This window comes from Suillus discolor (genome assembly GCF_016758755.1).
Source record: "Suillus discolor strain FC423 chromosome Unknown F5147scaffold_59, whole genome shotgun sequence".
In the NCBI taxonomy this organism is placed as follows: domain Eukaryota; kingdom Fungi; phylum Basidiomycota; class Agaricomycetes; order Boletales; family Suillaceae; genus Suillus; species Suillus discolor.
In genome coordinates this window covers 241,089-264,270 of record NW_024541306.1, presented here as the reverse complement: position 1 = coordinate 264,270, position 23,182 = coordinate 241,089, and the positions used below count along the sequence as shown (strand labels likewise).

Sequence of the window (23,182 nt, the reverse complement as noted above, 5' to 3'; positions counted from 1 at the left end):
ATGTATTTACACGGACTCACTATATTAAAATTGACGAATAGTTCATCAGCCGTAAGTGCTGTTAAGTGTTACTAGCAGCTAGCTCGTGCTTAGAGTCTGCGAGCCCGTTAGCACTCGACCCGTGTATAGTAAATTAGTATGTCATCAAGAGACCATGCACGCCTACTATGGTGTGTTCTGGATCCGGACAGAGCCATACCTGCACGATTCAAATTATAACTTAGACCAAAAGGTGTGTAACAGTCTTAGGCTAGTAGTAGTAAACCTTATTTCTAAACTTCATGTTAGGATAGGTTACCAGCAGTTCAGTCCACGTCTTCATCAATGTGACCCTTCAAAGCTTCATTAAGTTTGATCAGGGACCTTGAATATAGTATTCGAAGTCCGGGCCGCCTCTGAGGGAATTTTGAACCTGAATTGAATCTTTTGTCAAAGGGCCGCCATCGATAAAATATTTTCTTGTTTCAATTGTATGGGCCATCATGCATCATGCATCACGGTGCTCGGGAGGTTCCCTATCACTTCCCATCAGATGCAATGCAGTTATTAACACGGTACTTTTGCATCCTAATTTGTCGAAGCGGTGCAGACGTAAATATTACGTCTCTTGACCTAAATAGGATGGTTATGTAAAGGTAGCGAGCTCAAATTTTCGGATTACAGTCTCACTGTATCTAAAAATAGCAACCGATTAGCTCACTGATGAAAGATCTCTTCTTCAACTTTCAATCATAAAACATGGCCGAAATACATGATCAGTTCGATACCATCCTTATTCTTGATTTCGGTTCGCAGGTTCGGGATATGTCATATTCTAACTCAAATCGCCTCATGTATTGACCATGAGTGCTGGTTTAGTACAGTCACCTCATAACAAGGAGATGCCGCGAGTTGAACGTATACGCAGAGCTTATGCCGTGTACATCAAAGCTAGCAGACCTCAAGTTCAAGCCTAAAGGTTCACTTATATGATGCAGAGGGAAACGCATTTCTGACACAAATTTCAGGGATCATTCTCTCTGGATCTCCGTACTCTGTATACGATGACGACGCACCTCACGCTGACCCCGGTATTTACACTCTGGGCGTCCCTATCCTTGGTATCTGCTATGGCCTCCAGGTCAAGTTTTCTCAAATATCTCGATGGACACTAACTCACGCGAGATCCAGGAGATCTGCTGGAATTACAAGGGCCATGTAGCAAAATGCGATCATCGCGAATACGGGCTTGCAGAAGTTCAGATTAGCAGGTTCAACGAATTAGGGAACTCTGTCGATGCCCTGTTTGAAGGCCTCGGCGATCAGATGCAGGTGCGTTTTTTGTTTTGTTTGTCATAAGCTAAGTTGACCTTTGATAAGGTTTGGATGTCGCACGGCGATCAACTGTCTCTCATACCTCCTGACTTCCATGTCATTGGACGGACGAGCACCGCTCCCTACGCCGCAATTGCACATAACTCCAAGCCTTTCTATGGCATTCAGTTCCATCCAGAGGTAACACATTCCCCTCAAGGAAGGCAGCTCATCGGTCGATTTGTGTTGAACATATGCCAATGCCAAGCGAATTGGACAATGGTGAGTCAATTGCTGTGTTGCGTTATTGTGATACTCAATGTGATTGCAGGAGGAATTTATTGGCAAGGAAATCGACCGCATCCGCGAGATATGTGGTGAGAAAGGCCGTGTGATTGGTGCGGTCAGCGGAGGCGTCGACAGCACCGTTGCAGCCAAGTTAATGCACGAGGCAATCGGCGACAGGTGTGCCTCCATGTCATTTTCATAACTTATGTCTTACTCGCGTATCAGGTTTCACGCCATCATGGTGGACAACGGCGTGCTTCGTCTAAACGAAGCACAACAAGTCAACGATATGTTGAATAAAGATCTGGGGGTCAACCTGACCGTAGTGGATGCTTCTGAGCTCTTCCTCTCCCGACTTGCTGGTGTCGAGGATCCGGAGCAGAAACGCAAGATTATCGGGAATACTTTCATCAACGTCTTCGAGACAGAAGCAGCGAAGATCGAGGAAGCTTCCGAGAAGGAAGAGAATGGAGCAAAGGGAAAGATCGAATGGCTATTGCAAGGAACCCTATACCCAGATGTTATAGAGAGCATCAGCTTTAAGGGCCCTAGTGCGACCATAAAAACCCATCACAATGTTGGTGGGCTCCTCAAGGACATGAAATTGAAGTTGATCGAACCCCTACGCGAGCTCTTCAAAGGTCTGGTTAATGGAATCCTATATTGCCAATTGTACTCACTTTTTGCGTAGATGAAGTTCGTGCACTTGGGAGACTCCTGTCGATACCAGCACCCTTGGTTCAACGTCATCCTTTCCCGGGTCCTGGTCTGGCTATTCGGATTTTGGGTCCTGTCACACGCGAACAAGTGAAAATCCTGCAGCAAGCAGATCATATCTATATCGAGGAGATTCGCAAGGCGAATCTCTACAATCAAATTAGCCAGGCCATGGCCATCTTGCTTCCTGTGAAGGCTGTTGGTGTGATGGGTGACAAGCGCACATACGAACAGGTTTGGAGGACAGTATTCTCTCTTGTTCGCTGTCTCAACGTATTTCACAGGTAATTGCTCTGAGAGCGGTGACATCGGAAGACTTCATGACTGCGGATTGGTGGGCTTTATCTTACTTTTGATCCTGTTCAATACTAACTTGATCTTTCAGGTATGCATTCCCTCCCGAGATTTTGCGTCGGATATCGTCCCGCATCACAAACGAAGTGAGTGGGATCAATCGTGTCACTTATGATATATCTTCCAAGCCTCCTGCTGTAAGTCCTGTCGCTTCGTCTCACCAGAGTCAAGGTTGATTTCATTTTTAGACTGTGGAGTGGCTATGATTGCCGACGACAAGCTGGGAACGCGCAAAACAATATATACAATACATATGGTAGAGTTTATCCAGGAATATAGAAGGTACATACTAGAATCGTAGCGGCGCTTGGCTGTGCCAGCCCCCGACTCCACATGAAGACACTAAGATAAGATAAGACTCGCAGATAATTGTAGTACATCTGAGGAAACACAGAAGCAGTCAACACGATATTCAATATGATCATGAGCGCAAATATTACTGTCAGACTTTTGGCTGCAACGGATCTGACGACTGGAATAAGCGTGTAACAACAGCAGTGGTACTGTATATCGCGTAGATGTTCTCTTGAACTCCAGTAAGATCTTCGAAATATTTCAGAAGTTCACGATACAAGTTATTCGCTGGTGCAAGACGGGGAACACAGTTCCCCGATAAAATAGTAAAACAATTGGCACATTCATTGTAGTCGAGTCAGAAGGATCTTCAATGATTCCTGCGTTATCAAGCATCACACCTTGATCACACCATCGAGAACGTTATTCTTGAAAGCGAAAGTTGCACGTACGCACACAGTCCTTTTGGTCTTCCTCGCAAAACAGAAAGACAACAAACACATTCAGCTAGGACATTATTCAAGAGGGCTGATAAATTGTGTTTTTTAAATTTCCTCGCTGTACTAGTAGAACCATCTCGGTTAGTGATAAAAAATGCAAGATGATATGGTGGATAGCAGAGGGCATCATAATAACAAGGATATTGCTCCACATCACTGGGCTCATTGCAAGGAGAACATTGTTCTTCATTGAGGATGCAAGCCAAACAGCAGGCAAACTTTGCAAGAAAAACCCCTGAAAACACATGAGCTATACTAGTACTGCATCGGGACGAACCATCGAGTAGTATAAGGACAGTCGGAACCAAGAATGAACCAAGAGCAGTAAGCCGATATGGGTGTAAGGGCCATTCATCAATTCATCAGAATCACCACGCGGAGAGTAGTCTGCAAAGAACTCTAATAACTGCATTGTGCGACTTGATGATCGTCAACGTTATACATACTCATGTGCATGCTCATTGTGATGGCCTGTGCACTAGTCATTTCTATCTGGACTCAGATCGGGTCAGCAAGATTCAATATTGCGGATATAGGCTTTTCACAAACGTAAAAATCTCCAACTGTACAGCCTACAAATTCGATCGAGTTTCACCCAGATCAGCGCGCGAGCCCACAGCCAACCATTTAGTAGTTTTCCGGTGGAGACCATGCGTGCATGCAGTGTACGCACTATATTTTGCCTCGTGCCTCAGCATGACTCGGCGGCAGCACCGACTTTTAATTATGGAACTCCGCGAGGCATAAATATGTAAGCGATATTACATAATTTATATTTATTTATATTTACTATCAGAATTGCAAAATCTGAAGACCACCTCACCGGAGGCGTACTTACACCACCAGTCCACCACACATCCTCGACCTCCGGTGAGCCTGTGATGTGTTTTGCAACTATCTACCATTTTCAACTCTGGCCCAGCGATAGCATGTATGGAATTCATCGTCACCAACCTGAGATGAGCATCAGTACTTGGGGTCCTGTGCTCCAGATAGATTTGTATTAGATGTCATGCGCAGATGCTTTGTTTACGACTGCTGGTCCGTGCTCCCCGCTGACTAAGCCCTCTGAACCGAACGCCTTGAGGTAATCTTGTCCGATTCCTGGTGCAATGTTTATGTTACCCGCATAAAATTATATACCAATATCCCGATGGCAAAGGCTTCCAGGCTCATGACATTCACATTCATCATCAGGTGCTGTATCGCCTGGTCATGGTCGCGTCAATCTCCGGATCACTCTGCTAAGCATGATACTCAAGGTTTTTCATCTCAGATGCACGGTAGCTTTTGTGTCTCTTGTATTATTATACATATATAACGCTCTATTTACTAGCTGAGCTATCCCATGAAGAGATCGACCTGATTTCCAAACACACTGGCATCGGTGATCGCGATCTTTTGCATTCAATGGGGGACAGGAATCTTATAATTTGCAGGTGCATTCGATGGATATATGCGTAAAAATGATTGCTTCCAAGACGCCGCACGGCATGCACAAAATCGTTGCGAGGTATCTCACATGAGCGAGGATGAACGCATAGAAGGTTTCTCGGTCTCGTGTGCACGATTTGAGACCTTCCTGATATTTTTAGTCGCTATCAGGCTCACCCTCTGTGAACTTGCTACAGCCCGCCACCATACACCACCTCTCGAGTGTTCTCCATTTAGCAACAATGTCGGATCACACATTCCACATCATGCAGTAGGTGATTGTGTTGAGTACGTCACTGTTGATATGCTTTAGGCGAACGCTCATTGATACATAGCGCACTCTCTCGGAGCGCTCAATTTTGGTCTAGCTACTCTGGGTACCTGCGAGAAATCCGTGAGGCTGGGTCATTTCTTGGCTGTTCTGCTAATAGTTGGGATCAGCCCAGCTGTGCTTCGCATTTCGTCGATGGATGGAAATCGGTGCGTTCCAGCATAGATGGTACCTGTTGATCTCACGTTTCACCCCTTAGATACTGCAAAGGATATCTATAGAAACATAACGATGGAGAAACTTGCTCTGATTCGATTTTTTCTCGAACAGCAAAGGGGATTCACAGCTGCACACCAGAATTGGGAGCGATCATCTACAGTCAATGAAATTCCCCAATAAGCACGACTGGCCAGCTGATTCCTTCTCACAGGACCTGCGCGATCTTATCAGCGTGTTGAAGTCGACTAGCGGTAATATACGCGATGTCGCAGATGTGACATCTACTTCCATAATTCAAAATGCGCAATCAGTAGGTGACCTTCTGATCTCTTAGATACAGTTATTGAAGAAGCCCTTGCAGCTGTTCACAAAGATGGAAACTACCCTGTCACTTATCAACCAGCGCAGTTTCGATGATCATATTCATTCATTGGACAAGGTAACCTATCTACAGCTTATCGATGAAAGCTGACATTCCCAGGTTGATCGGAGGATTGATGACCTGACATTAAGCGTATTGTTCTCATTCTCTGGGCCTTCGAAGCGTTCCTGAAGGAATACACAGCATTCAAAATCCTTGTCGTCGCTACTATCACTCGTCGAATCGCGTTTGACCGCCGAAATTGAAGCAATCGCATCATTGATGTCAGAGCAGAGCCTTGAATCTCGGGCAGTCGCGGTGCGGTCGTCTGAATACTTTCCTTAACATTCTTCTGATTAAACCCCCAGGATCAAGTTCAGCAAAAATGGTCCGCGCTTGACGCGACTTTCTTTGCTATGCAAAATGTGACTGGTTTTTTTTTCCATTTTGGTCGCAGGTTGACATCATCTGCAATCTAGTCCTTTTACGACATGCAGAGTGTGATCACAGGGCTTGTATTCTCTTTGGAGACCTCCCTTTCCCAAGTATTGCATGTACAAGAGATCCAGCGAGAGGTTGCAGAGTCTGTTTCACTTCTTGATAACAGGATTTCCCAGCTCACGGAAGTGACTCACCGTGAACTTGAAACAATCAATCAGACGGCCCTTGCCCTCATTGACACCTTTCAGCGCAAGTCAAAACACGAAGCTTGGCTAATTAACCTGCAGTGGCTTCTGCGTTTTGTCGAACCCAGTTTGTGTTGCTATTAATTGTGCTCTTTTTTCTGACATCCTACGTTAGCGTCATTGCTCGGCCTTAAGACTTTTCAAGCTGTAACCAGTCTCTTGGTATTCCTCTGGCGTCTTCTGGAAGTGGCACTGTCACTTCTCATGGTAACTCGAGGCTTGAAACTGTTATTTTCATTTCTCTGATGTGACTACCGCAGACTAGTGTTGCAGTTTCCAGCATCAGAAGTCAACTGTCATTCAAGTTCCGTGGTTCAAAACAGGTGCAACCGCAAGAAAGTTCATGGCGTCTCGACTCTCACCTGGAGACGAATGTGTCACCTGTCTCGAATGTTAGGCATCTGCAACGGAATGACTGTCTGGACCCACGGATCATTCGGCGACTTACTGGACCTCGCATATCTCGCATACCCGATAGGATCTGTCGTCGAACCGACCCTTATTAAACACTGTTGCAATTCTCTCTTACTACTTTATGTTTCTGTATACTCTGCGTTAATTCAGAAAGCACAATGGTTTCCATACATCACTAAGGTTAAGGATCCTGGCAGCAAATCTCCCTCAAGGGTGTGACTTTCGTGGATGCTAGTTGATGTCGCCCAATCAATTTCATGTTTGTTATGTTAAGCTATTCTTATTTTGCTCGGCAGTAGTCCCAACGAATCATGCTGGTCGTTCCCGTGAGGCTTATGATACGCCCGATCGGCGAAGCCGAAGTCTGCCAATGATTCTGATAAGCGTATGGAAAATAAATATAATTATTTACCATACCCCTCTGCCCCAATAGTATTTGTCATTGATATCCGGAACGTCAACCGGGTCTATCCTGCTTCCAGCGTCTAACTTCTACCAACTTTCAGCCTTTGTCGTATGTTGTGAGCTGTCATGCTTGCACACGGTGTCCCTAGGGAGTCCCACATATTTCCACCACCCAGGCGCCATACTGGCCATATTGGCCCACATGACAAGACAATGGACACCTATGCATCCAAACATCAAAGACTACAGTCTTGCGGACAAGAACAGCCCTCAATTGGATCCATCATCAATGTCTCTGGTCGTGATAGAGGATCCAGATTATATGTAGCGCCAAAAGGTAACAAGGTACATCTTCTGGCATATTCACTGCATTGTACTCCACTCACTCAGATTCAGGACTCTTGTGGACAACCTCAGGTCAACCCGTCCAGTTATCGTACAGCTATGGCCTATTCTAAAAATCCTCAACCACACCCTCATGTGATTCCGCCTCGATTGCTGAAGCTGTACCCAGCACCGTGAGTCAGACTGTTACCCCTCTTTGAAAGTGCCTTTATTTGTGTGCCATAGGACGGGTAAGCCAAATCCAAGCTTTAACCATTCAACCTCTCCCCAGCAGCAGTGCATTCCTGTATCTTCCACATGCGGACGAATAACCAACACGAATTCTTTCATTGTTGACTCGCCATTGTCGTCTCACCAGAAGCCACAGTCACCTGCATCTGTGAGTCCACATCACACGTGCCTAAGAGCCACAGGTTTTCATGGGCGTTAGATTTTAGATCTAAAGGCTGCGCTGTCCGCCGAGGGCATTCACATTGGCATCCAATCGAGTGCTTCACACCCGCAGCCTCCCACTGAACCTCATCTCCGCATTGATCAGGTACGATTCAAGTATTCCTTTGTATGAACGAACTAATCGGTCCTTATTAAGCATAAATCACAAACACTACCAACTCCCACAGAATCAATGTCTCATCATGACACTCAACCGCTGGGAGTCAAACTGGGCGGCCATATGCAAACATTGAATTCACCATCTGAAGCACCCAAGCGACCCCCGGGTTTGCAGTCGCCTGCTGGTCGAGGTGTCGCATTACCTATGCCGTCAATTAACGTCAGCCTTCCTCCACCTTCCAAGGCAAAGGTAGTAGTCAATGTCCTTGGGTTGACTGGACAGTTGATTTAGTCATTGATATTGCAGAAATGGGCTCGTAAAGAACGGTCATCTGGACCTGAGTGCTCGGTTGCAGAACTTGAAGCTGTAACAATCAAACCAGAAACCCCCGAACCTTCAATTTCGTCAAGTAGTGTCAAGCTACCATCCGTTCAGGAGAGATCACGATCGTCGAGCCCGAAACCTTCAATCGGAGAATCGACTGCTCCAACATCATCAAATTTGGCTACGGTGAGCAGCAGTTTATCTCTAGTTCTGACAGTCATATTGATCTGCTCGGCTAGCAGGATACGAGAGATTCATCAACTTCGGGCAAGGATGAGATGTGCTTGGACTGGCTTTCTGGTGTCTGTGCCCGCAGGTGGTGCTCCCGTGCTCATAAACGAATACCGAGTAATCGCACTTGCCACCGTTGGCTTCGTGGGGAGTGTAGTTGGTCGCCGTGTCTTTTCATGCACGAGCATCAGGCAAGTCCGACACCACTATGATTTGAGCGTGATGATGACCTACGGCTCAGAGTTCCGATAGTTCCGTCAGGAATCAACCACCTGTTCGAAACAGCGATCCTCGAGACGTCGTGCAAGTTGCCGATGGTCCCGTTAAAGGTCAACCTCCTATTCGAAACGACAGCACTCGGGACATCGTGCAGGTTCCGGACCGTCCTGTTAAATATCAACCACCTGTTCGAACCGACAACACTCGAGACGACGTGCAAATTTCTGTTGGTCCTGTTAAAGATCAACTACCTGTTCGAAATGGCACCACTTGTACCCAAGCTCCTGACCGTCCCGTTAACGACCAACCACCTAATCGAAACAGCAAAACTCGAAAGGGCGTTCAAGTTCCTGAAGGTTCTGTTAAGAGTCAAGCACCTGCTCGAAACGGTGGCGCTCGAAGCACAATAGATCAAGGTATTTTATCTGCTTACCTTAGCATGGCTAGCCGAATGTAGCAAACTCATCCCAATACCCCCAGACTCAACTCGACCTCCATCTTCTGACACGACCAGCAATGCTCAGTGCTCCATGACACAAGTCCCACCCTCGGGAACAAAATCCCCTGCGTCAGAGCGACAGTCTCAGGCAGCTTCGACTAATACCACACCAGAAAACACGGGACACAAGGCATCCAGCAACGTATGTGCATTCCTCCTCTGTCTCATTTCTAGCGCTCATCCTGTGAAGCCCGATGGTCGCCGACCGAAGCAAGTTTGTCAGAAGTGGTTGCAGGGTCGCTGCCAACGTCACCCTTGCCCTTTTTCGCACGAACGTCCCAACGATGTGAGTGCTTTGAGTTTGGTAATATATATCACTTTCTAACATATGGTATCAGAACACATCGCGAACTCAACTACCTATTCGAAACGGTGATCCTCGAGATGTCGTGCAAGTTGCCGACAGTCCCGTTAAAGATCAGCCTCCTGTTCGAAATGGCAACATTCGAGACAGCGTGCAAGTTCCCGACCGTCATGTTAAATATAAAACGCCTGTTCAACCCGGCAACGCTCGAGACAGCGTGCAAGTTCCCGCTGGTCCTCTTAAAGATCAACTACCTGTTCGATGTACCGAAGTTCCCGACCGTCCCGTTAACGACCAACAAAACGGCAAAGTTCGAGAGGGCGGTAAAGTTCCTGAAGGTTCTGTTAAGAGTCAAGCACCTGTTCGAAACGGCAGCACTCGAGGCACAATAAATCAAGGTACTATTTTATCTGCTTGCCTTAGCATAACTGGCCCTCATCCCGATATCCCCAGACTCAACTCGACCTCCATCTTCTAACGCATCCAGCAGTGCTCAGTGCTCCATGATACAAGTCCCACCTTCGGGAACAAAATCCCGTGGGTCAGAACGACATTCTCAGGCGGCTTCGACTATCACTACGCCAGAATACACGGGACACAAGGCATCCAGTAACGTATGTGCATTCCTCTCCGGTTTCATTTCTGGCACTCATCCGGTGGCTGCCAGCTGAAAGTTTGTTATGACTGGTTGCAAGGTCGATGCATGCGTCACCCTTGCCCTTTCTCGCACAAACGCCCCAATGATGTGAGTTCTATGAGCTTAGTAATACACAACTCTCTAACACATACTACTAGAACGTATCACAAACGAATGCTCCATCACTAGTCCGGAATACTTGTGCCGATGGCGCACCAGCGTCTGGCAACTCCCCATCACGACACCCACCACCCAGCCTGCCACCCCCTAACACACGTCGAAATGAGGATCTTGTCATACCCGTGACAATCGCAGATCATATCACAGTGAAACTCCGTAGTGGTTTCGATGTACAGGACGTGACTACTGGATTTGAAACACGATGGGTACACCTTGGAGACGTGTCACCGGACGTCAAGGAGTCCCAACTCCGTTCCCTTTTGAAAGTATATCAAGTCGACGAATTATGTATTCCGGACGGAAAGGGTGCTAAGCGGTTAACCGTCAAAGTGCAGTTTTCCACTGCAGCGCAAGCTATGGAGGCTTCGGTCGCCCTTCATGGACGCCAAATCCAGGGGAGGAGACTCACTGCAAAGCTGACTTTGAACACTACCGCATGCCGTACCACAGTGCTCAAAGATACCGCTGTCCGTATTACCTGGAATGCGCCCCAGCGCGTTGGGTACGCAGGGTACGCAACCCTTAATGAGGCCAAGGCTGCGATTGCAGCCGCCACTGGATTGGTGATGAGGGACAATGTTCTCACAGCCGCCTTGTACGAAGGATTACCCGCAGTTGGTGTTTACAACGTCATGTTTTCTCATCTTCCTCCCGATGCAGAGAGAAAGGATTTGGAGCAGTTCGGCAACGCAGAGTCGATCCTACTCGAACGCCCCAATTACGACTCACTCGACAGCGCTCGCCAAGTAATACTTCGGATGTTACACTCATGCGGCAATCTGTCCAATTTCGATCTTGTTGTCCCTATCTGGAACGGCACTGTTCTCGTATGGGCAACCTTTGAGACCCACGCGGATGCCAGCAATGCCAGGGATCATCTAGATGGCCAACGTCCTCGTGCAATTGGAGGAAAAACTTACATATCTGCTCGGCACGTGCAGTCACTCAACTTCTCATTGCCGTTAAGCAAGTTCAAGATGCTGCAAGAAGACATTGCTCGCCTTCGGTGGACGTGGCGGACAAGGTTCAACCATGACGTGACTCTTGTTGACCGCCTGACATCGCCTGATGGGCCTGTTCATATCAGGATATCGGCCGAAAACGTGAGCAATCTTGGGATTGCCAAAGCAGAATTTGAACAACTTCAAAATGGTGAAGTCGTGACTCTCCAGAGGAAACCCATATGGGACAGATTCTTTTCCCAACCATCCGGTTACTCATTCCTTCGTGAGCTAGAGAGTCGATACACTGGCATTGGATTACGAACTCGGATGGGCAAAATCTTACTTTTGGGCCCAATTGAACAGCGTCAGCTTGCTCGAAAAGATATCATGACGCGGTTCCAAGAATTACAGGCGCGAAAATGGTGGCGCATTCCTCTATCAGGCAGGGTAGTTGGTCCATTTATAGGCACAGACCTTGTGACCCTCCAGAAGACCCTTGGTCCTGAGAACTGCTACGTCCATTACATCTCGAATCAGCGCAATCTGGTCGTTCGAGGTAACGAACAGGCTTACCGTATCGCCTGTGAAGCGGTGGAAAAGGTACAAAGCCGCTATGCAGATAGCTCCACGCCATCCCCCCAATCTGTCTGTCCTGTTTGCTTCACTGAAGCATCAGTCCCAACCATTCTCACCTGCGGACATATTTGGTGCACGTCTTGCCTCGAGAGTTACCTTGTGTCCGCAGTCGAAAACAAGGCATTCCCCCTCACCTGCCTGGGCGATGACGCCTCGTGTACGGAACGCATCTCTACCGGCCTCGCCAAAAGGATTATTTCTGATGAGGATTTCGCTGCCCTGTGTGAAGCGTCATTTTGGTCATACGTTCACGCCCGGGCGGATGAGTTCCACCACTGCCCAACACCAGACTGCTCTCAGGTATATCGTGCAACTTCTGGCGGCGTCGTTCTCCAATGCCCATCTTGTTTGGTTCGCATCTGTTCTAATTGCCATACGGAGGCTCATGATGGGCTCACCTGTGACGAGCGGGACAAGGCAGAGGACAAGCTGTACCATGAATGGGCAGCCACTCATGATGTCAAAAACTGCCCTAGTTGCAGGACTCCAATAGAACGGAGCGAAGGTTGCAACCACATGACTTGCGTCAGATGCCAAACCCACATCTGCTGGGAATGTCTAGAAACGTTCCCGAAGGGAGATGGTATCTATGAACACATGCGAGAAAAGCATGGTGGCATTGGGGTAGAATTTCTGTGATCACCCATTGGTTGATATGTTCTTTTTTGTCTTGTTTCATCTTATTTTATGCCTCTTCTCAAGGCTTGCGTCACTTTCCATTTGTTCCACCATCTGTGTACTATGTTGTACTTGTGTCGATATCCTTTGTAGGGTTCTGTCGTGTCTGTGGCATTTATGATTCTATTTATACAATGTAATAGATCTGTTGTATGCTCTGGTACCCCAGTAATCGCTCGGAGTAAATTATCCCTCCCATCCTCAATGATAACTGTAGACAACAAACTAAGTCCCATCAGCCACGTTATCGATGAAGAAAAATGCACAACACTCACGCTGTCATACGGCTGCGCTGGAGGCCGTCCATGATATGGCAAACTCGTTGGTAACTCTGGCCTCTCCGCCAAATACGGCACAAAGACACCATACTGATCTCTATATCCTTCCGTCTCGCTGGGATAATGCTGCAACTCCGGAGGATACGCCCTGTTCTCTGGTGCATACACGACGTACGAATTCGCCGTGAGGTAGTCCCCGCGTCGGTTCCAGAACCCCTTCCGTATGCGTCGCGTATAGTGCGCAGGCTCTGGGGACTGAGGAGGCGGTGCAGACGCAACAGGGTTAGGGCGCTCCATCGGCGGTGGCGGGAGAGGATTCGAGGACCGCGAACTATTGTTGTATGGCGTCAGATGATTCGCTCTTTCGTACGATCGGCTCCTTTCTCTGCGTCGCTCGCGATCTCTCTCCCGTTCACGTTCTATCTCTCGCGTACGGACACGATTACGCAAAGGTGAGGATTCTGGCGATTCCTCGTCAGAATCTGGAGGTGCAGATAGAGGATGAAAGTAGTCTTCTGAGCTCTCATGGCTAGACGACGACATAGACTCTGGAATGGTCGATAAATGGGCCTGCGGAATTACAGGCTCTGTCCTACTCCGTGATAATGAATGAGGAACAGCAGATCTTTGTACAGAGTTAATGAGGGGGCTCAGTACACTACTCATATCCTCCGTAAACGTGGACAGCGAACCTATAGAGGACGGTGATGTCGTGGTTGGGAGTGAATGATGCCGCGAAAGGGGTTCCGGCACCGAAAGGCCACGGGAAGCAGTGCTAGCGCTCGCTTGAGGCGCTGAAAAGGAGCGTGACAGATGGTCGAGAGCCTCATCGGTATGTCTACGTGTCGCTGGATAGCGTGTGGGGGTCCGCACGGCATTGGATGAAGATGTCGTTTGAAAGTCTGACCTAGTCATAAATGACTCTGGCTCTCTCGTGAACACGGGTGCCTGAAGAGGTTGTTGTACGCGGGTTGATGACGACATGGCCGTTGATGTAGATGAAGATGAAGATGGCGGTGCTGGAAAAGGGGGTACGTATTGTGGTGCGGTCGATGACGACCGACTTGAATAAATCGAATTTATACGACCGTGGGACGATGGTGGTGGCGGGGTTGCCGAAGAGATAGAATGTTGGCTCAAGCCCCCCTGTGAGCGGGACCCGAGGCTGTCTACGGAACCATGTCTCGAAGATGGATGACTGTAAAAATAGTCTCGCACAGGTGTGCTTGTGCTTGTAGTGTTATGGCTGTCCTGCGAACCTCTTTGTGATAACCCATAATTGGTCGGGGTCGAATTACTCCGAATACTATCTTGCGAGCTCCGACGATTATTGAAGTCTCTCGTCGGGGTAGCACGGTCTGTTCCCTCCGTTGACAAAAGACTCGGAGGATTCCATATCCACGGAGTTTGTGGTGCGGTATCGCCTTGTACATCCCTTGTAGATTCTCGATCACGATCTGTTCTACAGTGTCCTTCAAGCTAGATCATATCTGAAGGCCAAATCACGCACGTACCTTGCAGGGACCATGTTCTCCAAACCAAGACCATTGTCGGAGAGCTGTGTCCTCCAGTAGCTCGGGCTTGCAGGACGGGGTACGCGCTTGTAAGGATTAAAGTTAGCAGGGACATTCTGAGCCCACCCCATGCCGGGTGCCCAGTGAACACCGGGACCTGCGCCATTCATGTTGTAGGCAGGGTTGTACTGCCAAAAGCCAGCCTTCCAATGTGGGTGAGTGTTGGCGCCAGGCGGCATGGGTGGTGGACCAGGAAAGTTTGGAGGAAGAGCAACACCAGCTGGTGGGGGCCAGGTGCCTTGCCAACCCTGTGGCATGGGTTGTTGCTGCATGAGTTGTGGATTGGGGTGCCAGTGTCCTCCTGGTTGAGCCATGACGGGCCTTTGGTAGATAATAAGTTCAGATTTCAGTTACAAGGACGAAGGAGCGTACTCGATCTATACACAAACTTGTGACGGACACTTGAATTAGAAAGCCAGAAGGGTATCGCAATGAGGGAGTGATCTTGGCTGGTTTCTACAGCTTGACGTCGACTATGACAAGTAGCAGTAGTAGCCGCCGGGGATACAATGAAGAATGAACTTATAATGCGAATTGTACTGGGTATCACTAATTTTATCCGATGGAACGAGGACAACACCGCTAGATGTTGGCCAACACGGAGGTCAAACGAGCACTAGCACTGGCGAGCCTGCGGCAGAGACTGTGACACGGCGGCTTAAGATGCACCACTCGGAACAAGGTTTCAAATTTACACAGCATGCACACAAATTTGAAGCCACCCGGATCTCTTTTAAGAAGCCTCACGAGTTATCTACCAGTACTAGTGGCTTGCATTTGCGCCTACTACTTATTACAATTACTAGGATATGGCAACATCAAAGGACGATGAGCTCTACATGGAAACTTGGAAGCGAATTCACCAACGGAAGCAAATCAGGCTCAATCCGGTCATAGCGGACCGTCCACCGGGATACGATCGATCAAACGAGACGAGCAAGGTAAGTCGTTGCGGCGCTCCAAGTTTTTCTTCACTCTACCTGTTCCAATGAACTGATCCGAACAGTCCTAGCCTGATCGCTTATACCTTGTAACCGATCTCGGGCCAGCCCAATACCGGCACCACGGCTGTGAGGACCGTTGGCATCTATCAAAAGCCAGTACTGAACCAAGCCAACTTCATCGCACCATCCGCAGCCCCTGGTGTGATGCCTCGGAAAATGTTCCATAGATTTTCTAACAAAACAATCAATAGATCTAGTTAATTCCAAGTGTGCTGGAGGTGCACCTAGATTGGACCGATATGCCAGCGAATCTCACCATCCATCGACCTCCTTCCCTCCCATCGTGGTGAACCAAAAAGGATGGAAGTGCGAGGATTGATGCGACCTGTCCTCTCCCTTGTATCCGATGGAAACCGCAGGTGCCCTTACCGTTTGCGAGAACAATGCCAGTGGGAAGTATCATAAGGGTCAGGAGCAAATGCGCAGAGTGCCACAGCATGTAAATCCTTAGCATCGCTCTCATCTCTGCCTGCACTGACCCGCTGCGAAACCTGTCCATCAGTTTGAGAAGCAGATGGGATTGAAAGGACGCCTTCTAATCGGTGCCGGACAAGTGTGCGGTATTTGCAATGTGGGACACCAAGACGGCGTATAGCATTCAACTAGCCTTTGTCGAGAGTACGACTGGATGGAGGTGCCAGCATCATGACGGTCCTTATTCAAGCGCTAATAGTGATCAGTAACCCCGACTTGACGCCGATTCAGACGGCATTTCCCGCTCGCTTGCTCTACGATATTCTCAATCCCGCACTTCTGAACGCTCGACTTGTACTCGACCTGGGTACGAATTACTGGTCTACGTGATGTCGCGGACAAGCAAGCAAATGGTCACTGGCTCCTTTTTTATAGCCAACTTCCGATAACATTTTGATGGTCCGAAAACCGACGAGCACGGCTTGATGAGCATTTCGCGGACCATGGCGCTTAACACTTCACCGCCATAGCGTCGACAACGCGTGTCTGCGGCACATTGATGACTCAGTATGCTACTATCCAGGTCATTTTTGTTACTGGAATATGATACACCACGCTAAGTCGTACCAACCGAGTGTCAGATTACACTGACTCTGCAGAATCGTAATGATATCCTGTGGCTCCGCAGAAGCGATCTGTCTATTGTCTCGGTACACCATGAAACTCTCACGACTACTGACTCGATCTTTCGGATTACTGGATCTATCTGAACTCCTCGAGTTTCTGACTCGTTGCAAGAATGTAAAAGGACCAGGCCTGGGTGGAGAGCGGGGAGCAAATTGGCTCCGTGTCGCCAATCTAAGATCGTACATGGAGACCTTGGCAAGATTGCGACCGGGTTTCAAAATACACCATGTCACCACTCCAAGCCCCACCGCTTACAACTGATCAAATGATCTTGCCTTTTGATTCTCAATCGGACGAATTAGAATCATCACCTCCAGGAAATGATGAGAAAGTGGACGAGTTCTCAAATTTTCATGTTGAGAACATGAGTGACTGTATAAGAAATATACAACACACATGTTCCGTCTGAATCATACACAGATGCGCACGAGCTATGAGTTTCACGACCATAGTCATGGGTACAAGTCACGCACAGCTAACACGGTGATCACATTGTTGAGTTGGAAAGATGGTGGCAGGTCACTCAACTGAAGAGGCATTCGAAAGAATATGTATACTCACTCCCAAAACCGAGCGTGATGGGCAAATCAGCCACCATCCTAGTGGGCGCCGAATCGTCCTCTCCAGGGTATGCACTTGGCGTTGCGTGGGACAGTGATCATCACCATCTGGATCCTTCCACACTACAACTTGGAGCAACTGCACGGACGTAGGCGATGCCATGCACTCAGATGGATTCTCAGATAGTCCAACTACCTAGCCAAGAGCAACTTTGCAGAAGACGGAGAGATTTTCAGAGATTCGAGCAATTGACGATAACCATTTGCAGCTGGGGGAGGTCTTGCGAGTGAAGTTAACTCTTTGTGCATTTAGCGGGCACCCACCGCTCCGAGTTGGACTCTTCTCTTGAATTGGAGATCTGAATAAAGGATGGTAGGGACTAGATAGGTGATATATATATAAATCTCACTTGAAATTTCGTTCCAGTTGGCTTGCAGTACTGTGGAGAGCATATCTCGAAGCAAGTGAACAAGTCAATTAACTGGTCTCACTACGTAGGACTGAATTTGACTTCGTTTCTCATTTGGACAGGCACACACGCAGATATTCTGTCAAATTCAAGCACTAACCTCCTTAAATTAGAGTTCTTTTGTCTGACTAGCAAGTCAATGAAGTCTGCTCGTAAACCATTACCTTTCGTGTTCATGTTCTCGTTAACGCTCGAACTTCCAATTCATTTGTGGAGTCCGAGGTATGGGATGTACTGTTAGGCATGTACTCATTTGAAAACGGTGATAAGAAACTGTATGGCTTTCATCTACACGGACAAGTAAAATACAACGCTCACGAGGTGTATGGCTGGGTGCGAAACAGTCTGTAAAGCCCACAACTTCTAGAGATAAACATACAAACAACTAGTTTAGTAAATGTCCTCATGACTGATGCGAGGTGGGACGACGACGACCAAAGAAAAATCCGCAGCAGCTCAATCCCTGATAAGAAACATCTCCCATCCCACCACCTGCACCTTGCGTTCCTGTTGTTTGCCCTTGAGACCCTTGTGTCCCTGGCACAGCCTGAGATTGACCTGCTTGCGTGTCCGTCGGGCGTCCTTGAGACGATTGTGTGCCCGACACAGCTTGAGATTGACCTGCTTGCAGCGAACTGCCAGTCTCGTTGGCATTCGCATGTTGCGCAGCTACTGCAGCCGCTTGTGCGCGGGCCAATTCTGCTGCGCTGGGAGGGGAAACATAAATTCTCTGCCAATCTATTAAGTTCCATGATATCAAAAAGGAGCAATGGAGGTCACTCACACTTTTCTTCCGACCGGCAGCTACTTCAACGGTACGTATAGAGCTTCCTCCTCTAAATAAGTTGGAATTCCAACGTCGGGGCTCGCGTGGCATTGATTCAAGCGAATTTGGAGGTCGCGTGCCGACATGTGGGGAACTGAACAAGCGACGAAGGAGAGACGATGCGCTTGCAGGCGGAGCTGGCCCATGGTTTGCATCGCTATCAAAGAAATCATTGCCCTGTATCAGAGGAATGTTAGCTAAAGCTGAGAATCGAAAAATGATGCTAACATATCTCCCCACGCCTCTATTAGTGAGCTGTTTGGAGACGATTGGATGTGAGGGAAAGGTCTAACAACACAAATCAGCAAAAGATAGAGTTCACAACTGATTAGCGCACATCCCGCAGTCGGATTGAACATCTTTTGAGCGCTGCTTCCACACTCCATATATAGGCCTTTGCATCTAATCCAGCACTGGCGATGTATTTTCCATCGGGAGACATGACAACAGTCAAGAGGTCGTCGTCATGCAAGAGTGGGTCTCCGACTGGCTGATTGGTCTTGAGGTCCCAGATGCGAACCGAGGAGTCGCCTGATGCACTGACAAGATGGCTTTGATCAGGGGAAAGACAGAGAGAGTTGACGATATTGTCATGACCCTTAAAAACAACGAGCTCCTTCCCACCAATCGACCGCCATTTTCGGATGGTGCGATCATGCGACGCAGAGAAAACGTATGCTCCGTCCTTGGACCAACACAACGACGTCACATCGCTATCATGTCCTTTGATCTCGATGAGCAGCTCGCCGTTCTTTGACCACACACGAATAATGCTGTCCTCCCCGCCGCTCGTGAATTTGTCACCTTGTGGAGAGTATTTGACAGTATAGACCCAACCGTGACCGGTCTTTATCGGTGGTGCAATTGGTTGGCCAGTATCTGGGTTCCAGCGTCGTATGGTGCCGTCGGTCGATCCACTTGCTATCTCCAGCGCATTGGGGGACCAATCGAGGCACCTCACCAGGTCATTGTGGCCCTCCCACGGATCGCCAACCATACTACCTTTTTTTATGTTCCACAGCCGTAGTCTGCCGTCTGCACTTCCGCTCACAACCATAATTTCATCTGGAGATACAGCCATAGAGCCTGTCGGAGAAAGGCTATCCAAAGGTTTTCTAACTGAGTCTCCGGCTATTCTCCACTGGCGAATCGAACAGTCGTCCGACACACTCAGTACATTGGAACTGGTGCCCATGCAGGCAAGACTCCATATGCAGCGGGAGTGACCCTCGATGATGCACTCCGGCATTAAGCTCCCGGCCGGCCGTTCTAACGTCGATTTCTTCCAGGACGTGGTCCGAGTGTTGTGGTTGACATAGTAGGACCGACCGAGTGGTGAGATGTGCCATTCGCATCCACTAACAGCAAGAGCTCCAGGACGATCTATGCTTTGTCGTGAGTTCCTCGCTCCCAGTGGGACGTTCTTCGCTCACCTAGACGCACTCCTGGTAAAGGTCGGTTGGAAGAAGACATGATGATCGTGTCGTCTTGATATTGCGTTGAACCATCGAACACCTTAAACACTTGCCATTCAGGAGGGAGCGCTTCATTCCCGCCTGCTTCTTGTTTAGTAAGTCAGTGGCCATCCTGATACGGTTTGCTCACCTTTCCAAAGAGCATTCTGCCGATGCTGTGCACCGTATGGCGGTGGATCCTTCTCTCCCACTAGAGGTATAATATGTGCTGACGAGCTTGACGGCGCTTCTCTTCCTTCGGCTGACGTGCTTGACTTAGCCTCTTCGTGGGGCATAACCCTGATTGAGAACGGCGTGCTTCACAGAGAGGTAGATAGTAAACCTTGAAATAATGCGCAAAATAAGAATCGAGGAGAAGATATGATGGAGGTCATGAATGGACTTGTTAAACGCTCAAATTTACATGCTGTGGGTGCAGGTACCTTGTTTAGAACGCCTGTGATGAACCTCGGTTTGTTCCGTCTTACATACCACCACTTGCACCAAATCTGTCGGCGAGCGCTAAAGAAATGAACATGCAAACGCAGTTACAGCCCAGTCGGCGTCTTCAGGAAGTGTGACAAAAGTAGAGAGGAATACGTGGTATGCATATATACAATGGTAGCGTGACACTCAACTCCCGAGTCGGGTCATCGATAGATGGATAACCATCCTAGTCACCGATTAATATCCTCGGAAGCGTGAATACACTCCTATGTGCATCCAGTGTCCAGTTCTGCACTCTTTTGTCACGATACCACAACCCAGGCCGCACACCACCTCCCGAGTCACGTTCCCATCGAACATCAAGTTCTCCTCGAAGACGACCTTGCGCACCACCGAGAGCGGCATTCCAGAAAGCAGAGCCAACTTCTCCAAAGGTAGTTTCAACGGATGAATCTGAAGAGATTGGCGGAGGTGGAGGGAGATGCATGAGTAGAAAGGGAACGCTGGATCCAAATGCACGAGTGAGGGTCACGGTGGTGAATTTTGACTCTGAAAGGAGGAGCGCTACTGTACCCAGTTCAGACACGCGTATGTTAGATTCGGAAGGGGAGTGGTCTTGAGCGTGCATATGCCACGCCTTGCATCTCGGGAACGTAGTTTGGAGGCCAAATCACGCAAGCACCTTGCAGGGACCATATTCTCCAAACCAAGACCATTGTCGGAGAGCTGTGTCCTCCAGTAGCTCGGGCTTGCAGGACGGGGTACGCGCTTGTAAGGATTAAAGTTGGCAGGGACATTCTGAGCCCACCCCATTCCGGGTGCCCAGTGAACACCGGAACCTGCGCCATTCATGTTGTAGGCAGGGTTGTACTGCCAAAAGCCAGCCTTCCAATGTGGGTGAGTGTTGGTGCCAGGCGGCATGGGTGGTGGACCAGGAAAGTTTGGAGGAAGAGCAACGCCAGCTGGTGGGGGCCAGGTGCCTTGCCAGCGAAATAGAATGCTGCATAAGTTGCGGATTGGGGTGCCAGCGTCCTCCTGGTTGAGCCATGACCGTGACGGGCCTTTGGCAGATAGTATGACAGTAAGTTCAGATTTCAGTTACAAGGACGAAGGAGCGTACTAGATCTATACACACACACTTGTGACGGATACTTGAATTAGAAAGCCAGAAGGGTATCGCAAAGAGGGAGTGATCTTGGCTGGTTTCTACAGCTTGACGTCGACTATGACAAGTAGCAGTAGTAGTCGCCGGCGATACAATGAAGAATGGACTTATAACGCGAATTGTCTGGGTATCACTAATTTTATCCGATGGAACGAGGACAACACCGCAGGATGTTGGCCAACATGGAGTTCAACCGAGCACTAGCACTGGCGAGCCTGCGGCAGAGACTGTGATACGGCGGCTTAAGATGCACGACTCGGAACTCAAATTTACACACCATACAAATTTCATGCCACCCGGATCTCTTTTACATAAAAAGCCTCACGAGTTATCTACCAGTACTAGCTGTTTTGTATTGGAAGCGCCTACTTATTACAATTACTAGGACATGGTAACATCAAAGGACGATGTACATGGAAACTTGGAAGCGAATTCACCAATGGAAGCTCAATCCGGTCATAGTGGACCGTCCACCGGGATACGATCGATCAATGAGACGAGCAAGGTAAGTCGTTGCGGCGCTCCAAGTTTCTCTTCACTCTACCTGTTCCAATGAACCGTCCTGGGCTGATCACTTGCATCATAGCCGATCTCGGGGCAGCCAAATGCCGGCACCACGGCTGTGAGGACCATCAAAAGCCAGTACTGAACCAAGCCGCAATAAATATTAAAAAAAAAAAAAAAAAGGACTGAATAGGTGGTATTCGTGTGAAGTCTCACTCGAAGTGCTCTTAGATTTGGTTCCAGTTGGCTTGCAGTAGAGGGCATATTTCGAAGTCTCAAGGATCGCTGTTTTGAACAGGTGGTTGATTCCTGACGGAACCATCGGAACTCTTAGCCGTAGGTCATCATCACGCTCAAATCATAGTGTGTCGGACTTGCCTGATGCTCGTGCATGAAAAGACACGACGACCGACTACACTCCCCACGAAGCCAACGGTGACAAGTGAGATTACTCGGTATTCGTTTATGAGCACGGGAGCACCGCGTGCGGGTACAGACACCAGCAAGCCAATCCCTGCACATCTCATCCTTGCCCGAAGTTGATGAATCTCTCGTATCCTGCTAGCCGAGCATATCAATATGACTATCAGAACTGGAGATAAGTAAACTGCTGCTCACCTTAGCCAAATTTGATGATGTTGGAGCAGTCGATTCTCCGATTGAAGGTTTCGGGCTCGACGATCGTGATCTCTCCCGAACGGATGGTAGCTTGACGCTACTTGACGAAATTGAAGGTTCGGGGGTTTCTGGTTTGATTGTTACAGCTTCAAGTTCTGCAACCGAGCACTCAGGTCCAGATGATCGTTCTTTACGAGCCCATTTCTGCAATATCATTGACTAAATCAACTATCCAGTCAGCCCAAGGAGATTGACTACTACCTTTGCCTTGGAAGGTGGAGGAAGGCTGACGTTAATTGACGGTATAGGTAATGCGACACCTCGACCAGCAGGCGACTGCAAATCCGGGGGTCGCTTAGGTGGTTCAGATGGTGTATTCAATGTTTGCATATGGC

The 23,182-nt window shown here is 48.5% G+C and overlaps 8 protein-coding genes across 8 annotated transcripts; 4 read left to right on the top strand and 4 right to left on the bottom strand.

Annotated features, from left to right (window-relative positions):
* The first annotated feature begins 686 nt into the window (after positions 1-686).
* F5147DRAFT_713162 (uncharacterized protein) lies at positions 687-3,061 on the top strand. The gene is made up of 11 exons (XM_041438395.1): positions 687-795; positions 859-958; positions 1,008-1,120; positions 1,171-1,311; positions 1,360-1,575; positions 1,625-1,758; positions 1,807-2,222; positions 2,273-2,532; positions 2,583-2,632; positions 2,684-2,789; positions 2,841-3,061. Exons 1-11 carry the CDS (start codon positions 739-741, stop codon positions 2,856-2,858), a joined length of 1,611 nt encoding a protein of 536 aa, XP_041289092.1. The 5' UTR covers positions 687-738; the 3' UTR covers positions 2,859-3,061.
* A 1,907-nt stretch (positions 3,062-4,968) lies between these two features.
* F5147DRAFT_814675 (uncharacterized protein) lies at positions 4,969-7,102 on the top strand (the record flags this gene model as incomplete). Its single annotated transcript, XM_041443527.1, has 12 exons — positions 4,969-5,168; positions 5,216-5,274; positions 5,322-5,360; positions 5,411-5,529; positions 5,582-5,680; positions 5,711-5,809; positions 5,852-5,884; positions 5,936-6,049; positions 6,100-6,156; positions 6,211-6,484; positions 6,533-6,624; positions 6,678-7,102. The coding sequence occupies 12 exons, from the start codon at positions 4,969-4,971 to the stop codon at positions 6,921-6,923; spliced, it is 1,431 nt and encodes a 476-aa protein (XP_041289091.1). The 3' UTR covers positions 6,924-7,102.
* Positions 7,103-7,300: 198 nt separating this feature from the next.
* F5147DRAFT_342854 (uncharacterized protein) lies at positions 7,301-8,554 on the top strand. The gene is made up of 5 exons (XM_041429298.1): positions 7,301-7,581; positions 7,633-7,754; positions 7,807-7,960; positions 8,012-8,119; positions 8,171-8,554. The coding sequence occupies exons 1-5, from the start codon at positions 7,363-7,365 to the stop codon at positions 8,423-8,425; spliced, it is 858 nt and encodes a 285-aa protein (XP_041289090.1). The 5' UTR covers positions 7,301-7,362; the 3' UTR covers positions 8,426-8,554.
* Positions 8,555-9,364: 810 nt separating this feature from the next.
* On the top strand, positions 9,365-12,768 carry F5147DRAFT_342938 (uncharacterized protein). The gene is made up of 6 exons (XM_041429299.1): positions 9,365-9,549; positions 9,598-9,693; positions 9,746-10,109; positions 10,165-10,325; positions 10,379-10,456; positions 10,507-12,768. Exons 1-6 carry the CDS (start codon positions 9,439-9,441, stop codon positions 12,745-12,747), a joined length of 3,051 nt encoding a protein of 1,016 aa, XP_041289089.1. The 5' UTR covers positions 9,365-9,438; the 3' UTR covers positions 12,748-12,768.
* A 219-nt stretch (positions 12,769-12,987) lies between these two features.
* Positions 12,988-15,303, bottom strand: F5147DRAFT_839536 (uncharacterized protein; the record flags this gene model as incomplete). Its single annotated transcript, XM_041444233.1, has 4 exons — positions 15,011-15,303; positions 14,579-14,959; positions 13,062-14,526; positions 12,988-13,011 (listed from the first exon to the last, which is right to left on the bottom strand). The coding sequence occupies exons 2-4, from the start codon at positions 14,950-14,952 to the stop codon at positions 12,988-12,990; spliced, it is 1,863 nt and encodes a 620-aa protein (XP_041289088.1). The 5' UTR covers positions 14,953-14,959; positions 15,011-15,303.
* Positions 15,304-15,314: 11 nt separating this feature from the next.
* Positions 15,315-16,319, bottom strand: F5147DRAFT_713141 (uncharacterized protein). The gene is made up of 2 exons (XM_041438394.1): positions 15,867-16,319; positions 15,315-15,814 (listed from the first exon to the last, which is right to left on the bottom strand). The coding sequence occupies exons 1-2, from the start codon at positions 16,139-16,141 to the stop codon at positions 15,610-15,612; spliced, it is 480 nt and encodes a 159-aa protein (XP_041289087.1). The 5' UTR covers positions 16,142-16,319; the 3' UTR covers positions 15,315-15,609.
* A 4,200-nt stretch (positions 16,320-20,519) lies between these two features.
* F5147DRAFT_713129 (uncharacterized protein) lies at positions 20,520-21,281 on the bottom strand. The gene has a single exon (XM_041438393.1). The coding sequence runs from the start codon at positions 21,126-21,128 to the stop codon at positions 20,727-20,729; it is 402 nt and encodes a 133-aa protein (XP_041289086.1). The 5' UTR covers positions 21,129-21,281; the 3' UTR covers positions 20,520-20,726.
* A 1,051-nt stretch (positions 21,282-22,332) lies between these two features.
* F5147DRAFT_342796 (uncharacterized protein) lies at positions 22,333-23,083 on the bottom strand. The gene is made up of 3 exons (XM_041429297.1): positions 22,788-23,083; positions 22,548-22,730; positions 22,333-22,498 (listed from the first exon to the last, which is right to left on the bottom strand). The coding sequence occupies exons 1-3, from the start codon at positions 23,001-23,003 to the stop codon at positions 22,445-22,447; spliced, it is 453 nt and encodes a 150-aa protein (XP_041289085.1). The 5' UTR covers positions 23,004-23,083; the 3' UTR covers positions 22,333-22,444.
* Positions 23,084-23,182: the final 99 nt, after the last annotated feature.

Excerpts from the sequence above, each read along its gene's own strand:
- F5147DRAFT_342796 (XM_041429297.1), bottom strand. The coding sequence starts at position 23,003 with ATGATATTGCAGAAATGGGCTCGTAAAGAACGATCATCTGGACCTGAG. Across the intron at positions 22,731-22,787 it reads CATCATCAAATTTGGCTAAG|CAGGATACGAGAGATTCATC; the intron begins GTGAGCAGCAGT and ends ATGCTCGGCTAG. Across the intron at positions 22,499-22,547 it reads TTTTCATGCACGAGCATCAG|AGTTCCGATGGTTCCGTCAG; the intron begins GCAAGTCCGACA and ends CCTACGGCTAAG.
- F5147DRAFT_713162 (XM_041438395.1), top strand. The coding sequence starts at position 739 with ATGGCCGAAATACATGATCAGTTCGATACCATCCTTATTCTTGATTTC. Across the intron at positions 796-858 it reads TTCTTGATTTCGGTTCGCAG|TACAGTCACCTCATAACAAG; the intron begins GTTCGGGATATG and ends GTGCTGGTTTAG. Across the intron at positions 1,759-1,806 it reads CACGAGGCAATCGGCGACAG|GTTTCACGCCATCATGGTGG; the intron begins GTGTGCCTCCAT and ends CTCGCGTATCAG.
- F5147DRAFT_342938 (XM_041429299.1), top strand. The coding sequence starts at position 9,439 with ATGACACAAGTCCCACCCTCGGGAACAAAATCCCCTGCGTCAGAGCGA. Across the intron at positions 10,326-10,378 it reads GACACAAGGCATCCAGTAAC|CTGAAAGTTTGTTATGACTG; the intron begins GTATGTGCATTC and ends GGTGGCTGCCAG. Across the intron at positions 10,457-10,506 it reads CGCACAAACGCCCCAATGAT|AACGTATCACAAACGAATGC; the intron begins GTGAGTTCTATG and ends ACATACTACTAG.
- F5147DRAFT_713141 (XM_041438394.1), bottom strand. The coding sequence starts at position 16,141 with ATGGACAGGTTTCGCAGCGGGTCAGTGCAGGCAGAGATGAGAGCGATG. Across the intron at positions 15,815-15,866 it reads GGCATATCGGTCCAATCTAG|AAAATCTATGGAACATTTTC; the intron begins GTGCACCTCCAG and ends TTGTTTTGTTAG.
- F5147DRAFT_713129 (XM_041438393.1), bottom strand. The coding sequence starts at position 21,128 with ATGCACGCTCAAGACCACTCCCCTTCCGAATCTAACATACGCGTGTCT.
- F5147DRAFT_342854 (XM_041429298.1), top strand. The coding sequence starts at position 7,363 with ATGCTTGCACACGGTGTCCCTAGGGAGTCCCACATATTTCCACCACCC. Across the intron at positions 7,582-7,632 it reads TAGCGCCAAAAGGTAACAAG|GACTCTTGTGGACAACCTCA; the intron begins GTACATCTTCTG and ends ACTCAGATTCAG. Across the intron at positions 7,755-7,806 it reads CTGAAGCTGTACCCAGCACC|GACGGGTAAGCCAAATCCAA; the intron begins GTGAGTCAGACT and ends TGTGTGCCATAG.